At 41.4% G+C, this 12,228-nt stretch overlaps 1 protein-coding gene across 1 annotated transcript in view; it reads left to right on the forward strand.

Annotated features, from left to right (window-relative positions):
• The first annotated feature begins 453 nt into the window (after nt 1–453).
• CFAP99 (cilia and flagella associated protein 99) overlaps nt 454–12,228 on the forward strand; it is an 82,275-nt gene continuing 70,500 nt past the window's right edge. Inside the window, exons 1-2 of the mRNA XM_063457691.1 lie at nt 454–536; nt 5,526–5,654. Coding sequence (XP_063313761.1) covers nt 5,544–5,654 — 111 coding nt within the window. The 5' untranslated portion in view covers nt 454–536; nt 5,526–5,543. The remainder of the gene's footprint in view (nt 537–5,525; nt 5,655–12,228) is intronic.

Raw genomic sequence — 12,228 nt, forward strand, 5'->3', positions numbered from 1 at the left:
ACCTAGAGGGTTCCTTTAATAACCCTACATGTCCCTGTTTCATAAATAAACCCCATATCTTGACATGGCCAAGCTAATACCAAATTAATAAATATTTTTTAAATCTGCTGGGGGAGCAACAATACTTTATTATTGATGATGATGATGATGATGATGATTATTGATGACTTCTGACAGTCTGCCCCACAGCACCCCCTCCCAGTGCACCACGTGACTCCCAGAGCGAACCTTCTCCCCCTCCCTCCACCGCTCCTCAGCGTCCAGACAGCCTCAACCAATCAGCATTCACTTCCATTCCTGGTCGCCAGGACGACCATCAAACATTAGGAGGGCAGCGTTGCCCCCAATGCACCTCGGGAAATGTAGTTTTTTTAAACGTGAAATCTCTTTTGAAATCGCAGCGTCCTGGAAGGAGAAAGACTACAACACCTAGAAGTCTGCGCGCCTTGGAAACTACTGACAACGTTTCAGCTAACCGTTAACACTGGGGACCCTGATTAAAAGGAGACATTGTATCAAATCCAGGGGAATAAACGGTATGTATTGAATTCAGCAGGATATGGCATACACCACTCTCCTATTACATATACCATTAGCTATCCATGATAAGGGGCAGACATGGTCATTAAGAGGTTAATTTTCTGTGTCATCACACTGTAACATCATTTAATATATATCAGGTCAATTCATATTTTATGTTTAAATTAATTTTATGTATTTTAGTTTTATGTGTTTTAGTATTGTATGTGCCCTTAGATATTGCTCTTTTTATTTTATATATATATAAAAATAGAAAAATAATACCAGGTATTCCATAATATAATAGAGACAAGGGTGTAGGAAACAGAGGTAATCCATATAGTATAAATTACAATTTTAACAGCATTTGTGCATCACACCCAGTTTCCCCACCTTAATTTTGTGTGCTGTAAAACTTGTCTGTTTCTAATTACAATTTATTTTGGGATGTGAAAGGTGACTGTGGGTGCGCAAAAAAATGTAAGCCATAAATATGTGCAGCTTTCTTAAGCTTTGAATGAGCTCACTCTGCCGGCTGGAAGAAAGCAAGTACATATTATTATTGTAATTATTATTTTTTTTATATTTACCTGCTTCTTATTTGTTATGCTTTCTACACCCTATGAGTGCTGGAAAAAATGCATTAGGCATTGCCTGAAAGAGAGGTGTGCTCAATAATGCAGTCTGACCAAGTTTATAAACAAATATTACCGTGTTTCGGTAACTGAACTTGCTTTATTTTGGTTTGTATGGTTATTTAAAAGTGTTTACTTGCGTATTTGAAGTTACCTGGGACCGAGTCACATGGCCTCTCTGCCCCCCTCCCCTGGGTGTGGCCTCTCGTGCCAGTGATATGGTCGGGATTGGCGGCACCAACTACGCCAACCTTTTTTCTCTCTTCATTCTTCCTTTTTTTTCTCCTTCTTTTCTGTACGCCTTCTCTTCCTGTTCCTCTCTATTGCCTCCTATCCTTTGATGTAACAATGAGACTAAACGTGGGCAACTAAAGACTCTCAGTTGTCTCCCAATGATAATGCACGCATTTGGCCCTTGAGTAAACGGCCTGCGGCTGTTTTCTAGTAATGAGTTTTTTCTGTATGACATTAAAGAGTTCTGTTTCTGTATTCTTATTTCTTTTAATACCAAGTAAAAATACCTGACGGTGTTAGTACAAGGGCTCACTCTGAGGTATATCCCGGAACAAATGTTCTCCTGATCTTTAAAGTCATGCTTCTACATAATGTCATATATTTTTTCATTTATTGTGATTACCTCGAAGTGCTAGATTTATGTTAAATTTATTTTTTTGTAGTAGCTTTCAGTCAAAAATAAAGAATCTTTAAAAAAAAAAAAGTGTTTAATTGGCGGTTAAAAAAAAATTATTGTCAAGTGATGACAATTCTTTGACCATTTGAAATGTTGGGACGTATGCTTCCACTTTGGGGTGACTTCAGTGCCCAACGATGCCTCAGGGATGCTCACATAAGCTTCGGCATCTGAATTGAAATGTTATACAAGAGCATGCATTCATTCAGCGGTGCTGCTGTTCATGTGCACAAACTTCTGTGTACTAGCGATGCTGCACATGGGCCATAAATAATCAAATGAGTTTGCTCTAAGTGGTTGGTGGCTATATTTTATTCATGTAACATATTTGTTGGCTATTCCTATTATTTTATAATACTGTTAGATGCATATTAAAAGTATAACATGATGCAATTTATACATTAGGTTGTGTTTTGAAATATATATCTTGCTAACTGATCCTGAACTTCCAGTGATATGATGGTGGTTAGAGAAATTCTTTAAAAAAACAATTACTTGCTGAACTGTCAGCAACAGTTAACTCTACTTGTTTAACAGTCATGTAGGCTGTAACTTAACTACAGACTTATTTATACTCTAATATCAGACATTATGTAAAGAGATTATAAAAAAATAAATAAATGTGAAAATTCCAATGGTCTATATTGCAGGGGATTGAACCTCCATCCCAATAACCCTCCGTTTATTGGGATGGAGGTTCAATCCCCTGCAATATAGATGCCATTGCCATGCTGATATAGACAATTGCCCCACTCCCTCGCCAGCAGGAAAGACCATATGGCATGTAGAGGAGCTAGGAGGTCAGCCTTATGCCTAGAGATGGTCTTCCCCCTGTGAGTAAAGGAATGTAATAGGCAAATTTGCAAATGTTAAAAGTAGAGAAATCAGTAAGAATATTCCATGATGATTGTTCCACTTTAGAACTGGAATAACATTTTAGTCATATGGACCAATATGTCTTAATGTTTTATAACTCGTTTAAGAAGTTAATACTTACCGATCATCATACCAACTCACACATACAGGGTTTAAACAATATTCATTACTTGTGAGACGTCAGCTGTTACTGTAAGCCAATGAGTACTGCCTAAACCTGGTATGAGTTGGCTTGATGGCAGAAGAATGAAAGTCTGCTTTAGCAGACCAACTCAGACAGGCAGGAGCACAGGTGCCTAACACAGCAATATAAGTATCAAGCTGGTTGTAAATGGTCTGATAGATTATTGGCAGATAGCCATGGGGACTCAGTAAAAATGAAAATCCAGCGCGCTCACTTATCTACTAAACACTTATTTTAGTGCTGACCAATTTTGTTAGTTTTATTAAAAACACCTAATCTAGGTAAAAAATAATGGGAGTTTAGTTACATTATATGATCATACATTGCATAAGCCTGCCACAATGTCAATGTACCCCATCTTTGGCAGGTCCTACTCTGTCTGCTAAATGAGCTACTCACTTGGGGAAATCCTTCCATCTCGAGTTCTCTGCAGTACAAGGCTTAAATAGGGTCCTGAGATGAGGCACCTGTAACAGGGAGGGGTGCAAAACCAAGGAGCTGGCTAGACTCCTAAATATATACATATAGGAGAAAACAAGGGTTTGGCTGCACTCACCTAAACATACTTAAATGGGGTGCTGCTGGGGACCAATAAGTACAGTAAAATTGAAAATCCAGCGCCCTCACTTATCTACTAAACAGTTATGGGGGGGACTCCTTGTACTATAACCACTACTGTGCCCTGTAGTACATACCGTGCTTAGGGTTTCCATGTTAAGGAACACAATAGCGTTAGGAATACAAGCCTGTATTCCTAACGCTATAGTGCACTAGTCCAGAGTTAGGTTAGAGCCCTCCCCAACCGCAATCAAAATGGGGGTTGAAAAAAAAGGATTTGCTTATTTTTTTTTCCAGTGCTGAGATTTCCTCAGATTTGCTGCCAGCTCTGCCTACCGTGACATAATCCATCCCAATCTAATGCTCTTTATAGAGGAACATTGGGGACATGATGCGCATGAGCAACGAGTGCTGCTCACACATACTATCAAAAGTTACATTTATGTGTGTGTGTGTGTATATATATATACAGGGAGTGCAGAATTATTAGGCAAATTAGTATTTTGACCACATCATCCTCTTTATGCATGTTGTCTTACTCCAAGCTGTATAGGCTCGAAAGCCTACTACCAATTAAGCATATTAGGTGATGTGCATCTCTGTAATGAGAAGGGGTGTGGTCTAATGACATCAACACCCTATATCAGGTGTGCATAATTATTAGGCAACTTCCTTTCCTTTGGCAAAATGGGTCAAAAGAAGGACTTGACAGGCTCAGAAAAGTCAAAAATAGTGAGATATCTTGCAGAGGGATGCAGCACTCTTAAAATTGCAAAGCTTCTGAAGCGTGATCATCGAACAATCAAGCGTTTCATTCAAAATAGTCAACAGGGTCGCAAGAAGTGTGTGGAGAAACCAAGGCGCAAAATAACTGCCCATGAACTGAGAAAAGTCAAGCGTGCAGCTGCCAAGATGCCACTTGCCACCAGTTTGGCCATATTTCAGAGCTGCAACATCACTGGAGTGCCCAAAAGCACAAGGTGTGCAATACTCAGAGACATGGCCAAGGTAAGAAAGGCTGAAAGACGACCACCACTGAACAAGACACACAAGCTGAAACGTCAAGACTGGGCCAAGAAATATCTCAAGACTGATTTTTCTAAGGTTTTATGGACTGATGAAATGAGAGTGAGTCTTGATGGGCCAGATGGATGGGCCCGTAGCTGGATTGGTAAAGGGCAGAGAGCTCCAGTCCGACTCAGACGCCAGCAAGGTGGAGGTGGAGTACTGGTTTGGGCTGGTATCATCAAAGATGAGCTTGTGGGGCCTTTTCGGGTTGAGGATGGAGTCAAGCTCAACTCCCAGTCCTACTGCCAGTTTCTGGAAGACACCTTCTTCAAGCAGTGGTACAGGAAGAAGTCTGCATCCTTCAAGAAAAACATGATTTTCATGCAGGACAATGCTCCATCACACGCGTCCAAGTACTCCACAGCGTGGCTGGCAAGAAAGGGTATAAAAGAAGAAAATCTAATGACATGGCCTCCTTGTTCACCTGATCTGAACCCCATTGAGAACCTGTGGTCCATCATCAAATGTGAGATTTACAAGGAGGGAAAACAGTACACCTCTCTGAACAGTGTCTGGGAGGCTGTGGTTGCTGCTGCACGCAATGTTGATGGTGAACAGATCAAAACACTGACAGAATCCATGGATGGCAGGCTTTTGAGTGTCCTTGCAAAGAAAGGTGGCTATATTGGTCACTGATTTGTTTTTGTTTTGTTTTTGAATGTCAGAAATGTATATTTGTGAATGTTGAGATGTTATATTGGTTTCACTGGTAAAAATAAATAATTGAAATGGGTATATATTTGTTTTTTGTTAAGTTGCCTAATAATTATGCACAGTAATAGTCACCTGCACACACAGATATCCCCCTAAAATAGCTATAACTAAAAACAAACTAAAAACTACTTCCAAAAATATTCAGCTTTGATATTTTGAGTTTTTTGGGTTCATTGAGAACATGGTTGTTGTTCAATAATAAAATTAATCCTCAAAAATACAACTTGCCTAATAATTCTGCACTCCCTGTATATATAATGTTGTGTTGTTTTATTCACAGGAATCCGCAATATAGAAGATGATTAGTTACCGGAAATGCATTGAAGTGATAACCCAACTTCTTAACAAGTTTAGACCAGAAAATCAGAGTCTTGAGCATTTTTTGGAAGAGTCATCTGAATATTTGGAGGTATGTTTTTGTGGAGTATGGATTGTCATTAATTGATGTAACATATACATTTTAGTTGTATGGTAGCATATCTTGCAGACTCATGACATTCTACAAGAAGGTTCCAGAAACCGACATATTTAACTACTTGTATTGAGTTCCATGTTTTTTTATCTTATGATTATTATCATTATAATGCATTATATATAAAGCACCAACACATTCCACAGCTCTGTCCATGGGTACAGTTATTACAAGTAAAACAAAGGTGCAAAACATTTAAGAGACAATACAACATGTGACAAACAAATACAGGAGGAGTTGGAGGACCTTATATCGTGGGAACTTATTACCCCATCACCTCACTGCTTGTTGTTAATAATACCCCATCACCTCACTGGTACTTGTCACCGTTACTCCATCTTGTTATTACTATTGACTCAAAACTCACTGTTACTTGTTACTATTAACGCTAGACAATTTTATTAAATAAGATGGGTAGCACAAAGGTACGGTAGGGCTGCGCCACAAACTATGAGTGAATATTGGATATATACATATATATATATATATTTGTGTTAGGGGCTCATGATAGTACAGAGGAAAATACACTGATGAGTGTAGGATGGTATTAAAAGAGCAAGTCGGTTGTGGTGTGCCGGAACCGACGATGAGGTAGGCCTGTAAATAAAGGTTTTTGAGGGACCCCTTACCCTGGGTTGCTACCTTATCTACTATTGTCCTGGTTTGGTTACTTAGCGCTGACCCTTTTTGTTTTTCAATTTCATTAAATAACTAATTTATTTAAGTACATTTTGAATTTGTAACTTGCACCACTTTGCACTTACACCCCAGCTCTGCTCCATGTACACTGAAATAAATGCAATGCTGCTTGATGTTTTTGTGTGGATGATCTCCTATTTTTGTGATGTTTCTAGGATGAGATATTAAGTGCAGCATACTACATATAGTCTTCCCATATTAAGCTGTCTGTATTCCCTAGTACCCATTTACATTGAACCGTATACATTGGGCTGTATAGGGTTTGCCCTCATAATACAGGGGGATAAAGGTTATATATATATATATATATATTTTTTTTTTTTGCAGTGCATTTCAAATTAACATACTTGCGTGAGGTATCCCAACGGCATTCCTCATGCATTGGTGAAACAGTTGTAACATTAGGGTATTCTGAGGAACTTGCACAAATTGTATATTTAAGTAGGTAGGAACACATCTGACAAGGGTTCAACAGAACTGATAATCCTGGTTGATTATACAAACAGTGTGTATGCGATTATTCGATTTAGTCACATGCTAAGTAGATTGGGTAAAAGATTATGTGTAGCAGGTACAGTCGCAATATTTTGTGCCAGCTGATAACGAGATAGGTACAGGATTAGGTAGAGATAATCTCAAGAGTGTGTACTTGTCTACACTTTGGCCAGCAGGTAGTTAAGCATGTAACAAGGTATTCCTAGCCCTGGTTGAGTTATGGAAGTTAGGGACCGCTGGCTCAGTATCTATATATCATTCTAGCATATGAGGCAGAGATCTGGTTAATATTATGACCTATAAGCAAATAGAACACTAAACAAGAAAAACGTAAATGAGAAAAGCACAGGTATAAATATCAGGCAGCCTCTGTTCGCATGCATATAGGGAATTCAAGTAGGTTGGCATGTGTGGGTAACATATGGAAGTCACATCAGTGACATCTGTTTTTTGTGGTCAGTCCCATAAAGGTGGTATGGCTTTAAGCAGCGAGCCTGTGTTCAGCCTATACTTGAAGATGGGAAACGAAAGTCCTGTGCAGTGAGGGCTAAGGAGGCAGCCGTGCTCTGGTGGCTCATTCGAGCATCCCTCCCACCCCAGGCGGGTTGGTATGCCAGCATCTTCTTGCCACGGACATGGGGGCTCCTGGGGTCCCAGTCCTACCTTGTGGGGGGTAGACAGGAGGTCCTGGTGGTAGGTAGCCGCTGACTGCGGGCGATCCTCCTTCTGTGTGGATGATGCCGTGGGGCTTTACCCCTGGTGGCCCTCGGCCTAGGTGATCCCTTAATGGGGTGTTTGTGTGCTTTGGAGACATGGGTGATCGGAGGGGGCCGACTCACCATCCGGACTTCAGCCTCCTGATATTGATGTCTTGCAGCAGAGTGGCCTGCCTTCAACGCGGCCCAGAAGCAGTCGAAGATTTCGTCCAGCCTCCTCTGTGTTAGCTGCGCGAGAGGTGCCATCTCGGATTGCTGGGTGTCTGGATCCCTCTGGGTGTTTTGAGCCTTCGTTTTGTGTGTCTGCTGGGCAGTAGTTAGTAGATTAGGTCGATTTGCGTCGCTTTTGTACGGGGTACAGGCCAGGGTGGACCGGGATGACACCCGCCGGTCCAAGGGGGGGGGGCAGGGCTAAGAGGCAAGCATGGGAGGGCACAGCATCGCACAGAGCGGGGGATCAGCTGCTCCACCCGTCCGGCGACCGTACTAGGCCTCACTCCCACAACCTCCGTCTGATTTTCTGTGCACCCGCGGGCAACGTACCCGGGGTTCCTCGGCTGGCTCTCGAAGCAGGTAAGTCCTGTGATTGGCGTTTTGGCTGGCTGGCGTGCAATAATCAGGCTAAATACAAGGATTGAGCTCACACGAGACACGTCCAGCTGCCATGATGTCCAGGCCCCCCTCCCCCCCCCCCACAGGATAAAGGTTATATTATGTTTAGAAGAGTTAACATCTCCTATAGCTGGATCATAACCTGTATACCTATGTGGATCAAGTGGAGGATGTGGTAAACATAATGCTGCTATAATTAACTCCTTTCTCTCCTGCTCAGTAATAGCTAGAGTGCTAGAGGATTATTACTTTATTTGTCAGTCTGTAAGGTACGATGTTGGAAGTACATCCTCACCTTTTCACTCTCTCTCCAGCCTGGTCCTGTCCTCAGTGAACTCCTATTTCTGCTAATACTGGTAACCTTGGCAACCTGGTAGTTCTGACTTCTGTCTTCTATCTCTTCTGTTGGCTTGCTTACTCATCTATTGAATTGTTCCCAACCTCTCTAACAGGTTTCTGTCCAGACATCCCGTCATGCTCACCTTAAACCTCTGTGATTGTGTTTCTGGTTGTACTACACAGAATGCTTCCTTTTGAAGTACCACTCATACGAAATCACATCACTTGAAATTGTACAGTTAGCCATCTCCTTTAACCTGTTCTCTGTATTCTCTCTCTTAGCAAAGAGTAGGAATCTGAAAGAGGAAACAGCTTCTTCTCATCAGTGGAATAAACTAAAATTCGACTTTAACTCATCATAACTCATTTTAAAGGGTTACTCCAATTATAAAAACACTATAGCCCTCTGAGGGTACCCTAAGCCAGTTCCCCGGTAATGGAGCAAACCATTTAGTAACAGTAGATTTAGAAACATCTTTTATTTTAAAAAAAAAATGAAATAAACAAACATATCAATTAGCTGGAAGCCATTTCTGAGACAGACTTCACACTGCAGCCTCTCTGCAAACTGGTATGATTGTTGCTCCAAACCATTTCTTTTATTAGAGAGGCTTCTCCGCTAATTGCTAAACCCTGCAAACTACCTTCTATGGGGGCTCTCCCCAAGCACCCTCTGGGACTTACCTGACGTCTGGCACACGTTGTGCACCCTGGAAAAGGTCCACGAGGTGACTATCGCCTGTTTGTCCCGAGGAGCCGGGTGAGGCCCAGTGAAACCTCTGGACTGGAGAGGCAGCCGCTCTCCTGTTCCATGCAGCGCAGCCTCAAGACAAAACCCTCTCTGCTCCCCCCCTTTGGATCGGTGGGGGCTTCCCGGTCCCCACCTGGAGGGCTCCTCATCTCCGCGGGAGACTTGCGGTACTGCCGAGACACAAGCTACAGTCACAAACCGCATACCTAAAATGGCGGAAGCCGCGTGCTCCCAGCTACACCAAGAGGAGAAGTCTGGATTGCTATGCCAGCTGGACAGCCTCTTTGAAGCATTTTGGCTGCAATTACAACACAGGTACTTTCTACCATCCACACATGACACTCTTGCAAAACTAACCGCACAGGCACACCGTAACCCCCGCGACCTCCACACGACTGCTGGCCCTATGACGACCCACCTCAGGCGGCTTGGACAGCATCGGCAGTGCTGGAGAAAGGCGGTACACAGACATGGGCTGCGGAGGGGCTTTTCCAAGCCCCGTCAGGAGTCTTCAGAATGGGCTAAGTTGTGAAGCAGACAGCGGACCACCATGCACCGCCTGACTTACCACCAAAGTGGCATCTTGCCAGCTTTCACAGTGCCTGACTGGCTGACCAGCACCATTCAATGGGACTGCCGCCCTGCCGCTGATGGGCATAGGATGAGAGACAGGAAGCCTTGATACATCACTCCCAATAATGCATACTATCTTTTCAGCTTGCATGTCTCCAACTACTCTAAATGACTCTCACTCCTACTACATTAAGTCCCTTGAGGTGGAACCACATCTCTCATAACAGGCGCTAAGCATGTTTTTCCCTTGTCTTTAAGTTTAGTTATACTCCTGTGCCTTACCTGCCTTATCACTACTTTACACTATTTTATAAATTGTGCCCAAAAGTCACATGTCACATTTTGCATGAACATGTAATTCTGAATACCTTGGCATCGCTGTTGTGGCGTTCTGAGGCCATTAGTTTATTTTAGCACAGCAAAAAGATTTTTTTTTATTATTAAAAAAAAGCATCTCATGAAAAAAGGTTAACACAGGTTACAGGTGATTTTCAATATTTCATTTAATAATGTGACTTCCAGAGAAGTGATGGTTCTGCTTTTAAATAGTTCTGATTGTTGTGATTATCATTGGATTTTTGTCTTTTAGATAAACAGCTCACATGACAAATTTTTAGAAATGTAGAAACTAACTTAAACAAAGGCTCACTTCAGTTTTAAAACTAACGTGTACACTGTTTCTTAGGCAACTGAAGCAGAGCTACAGGCCCGTTCCCCAATGCGTTCTGTATTTTCCAGATTCCTGTTTGATGCAGACTGTTGTTGGTTATCCTTCTCTAACATATTACTGATAAGAGTATCTCACTAAAATTGAAGTGCTTGATTGTTATTCGAAATCTATTCTCTCATATAAATAGTTTAATGGAAATACAAACAAATTAACCTCCGTTTTCACTCAGTGTTTTCACTTTCACTTAGAGACACTATAGTAACCAAAACAACTATAGCTTTATGTGGTTGTGTCTTTGTGTTATTGTGTCTGCAGCCTGTCCCTGCAGGCTTTTTTTATATGAATGCTTCCTTTTCAGTCACTCAGATGGCTACTAGAGGTGCTTTCTGGGGCAGTGCTGCACAGTGTGCAGGACTGACATTCAGTGCCTCCATGCTCTACACGGAGGCACTGAACGTTCCTCATAGAGATGCATTGATTCAATGCATCTTTATGAGAAGATGATGATTGGCGTAGCCTCTTAATGATTTACTATGGTAAAGTATTAGATAGGCCCGAGATTGTCACATTTGATGATCCCAGCTAAGTAGGTGGAGCGGTGCGGGGCCAGTTGCGGCAAACCGATGCGGCACTGGAAAAACTGTGAGTAAAGTACCTTTTTAAAAGGAGGCAAGGTAGGGTCAATCACCTAAACTATGTTTTTAGAACTATAGTGCCAGGAATTGATGTTTGAATTCCTGACATTCTAGTGATCCTTTTTGATTGGATACACACAAAGACAGCAGAGCTACTTCTGTATTCAGACCTCACAATCAATAGCTGATTCATTTCCTTTTAGACCATGCTGGGTGTGCATGCAAATGTAGTAAAGGAATAGCACAGTTCTTTACCAAGCCAATTAAAACTGGATAATGTCTACTATGGTAATCCTTATTCATGATTACTAATGGAAAAATACGCAGTGAGAGCAGATTGCAACATTTCCTACCATAGAAGCCAAGTCTGGAAAATAACTGTATCCTGATTTGGTCTAAATTTGACAATATGGGTTCTAGTTCACAATACATCCCTACATGCTTTACATGTATTTCCAAAAAGCTGCCTTCATCTGACCTTGATTCTATGACTTTTCTAACAGCAGTAATGTCAGTCGCTGTCCGTGGTACTGACTGCTATTTACACTCTGTGTGCGTATACACAGTAATGCTAAATACTGATATTAATGCAGATAACGTCAATTGGGCAACAACTATATGTTTCTCAAGCAGAACTCTCAGTGATCCATTAATAAACACAATGTGGAGAAAGGTGCTCAATGTAGGACAAAATTATCTATCTATTGGTAATGTAATCTAGGTGTCCCACAGATTTTCATTTAATTATAATTTGATGGAATTGTTTTGTTGATAAATATGTTTTCATTTTATGAATAAACTAATAAACAAAAATTTAAAAATACATTGTTAGGAGCATGCAGAATGTCCTAAATGAGACAGCAGCAGATTCTGGTTAAGATACAATGTGTGTATAATGTGTATAGAGCAAACTGCCTCCTGTCTGCAGGGGTAAATGATATTGCTGGTAAATCATGTAGCAATGATATGTGCTGCAGTGGTTCTGTTTTGGGAGACTTTGCAGGATCAGACTGTTATACCA

This window comes from Pelobates fuscus, chromosome 6 (genome assembly GCF_036172605.1).
Source record: "Pelobates fuscus isolate aPelFus1 chromosome 6, aPelFus1.pri, whole genome shotgun sequence".
Classification (NCBI taxonomy): Eukaryota; Metazoa; Chordata; class Amphibia; order Anura; family Pelobatidae; genus Pelobates; species Pelobates fuscus.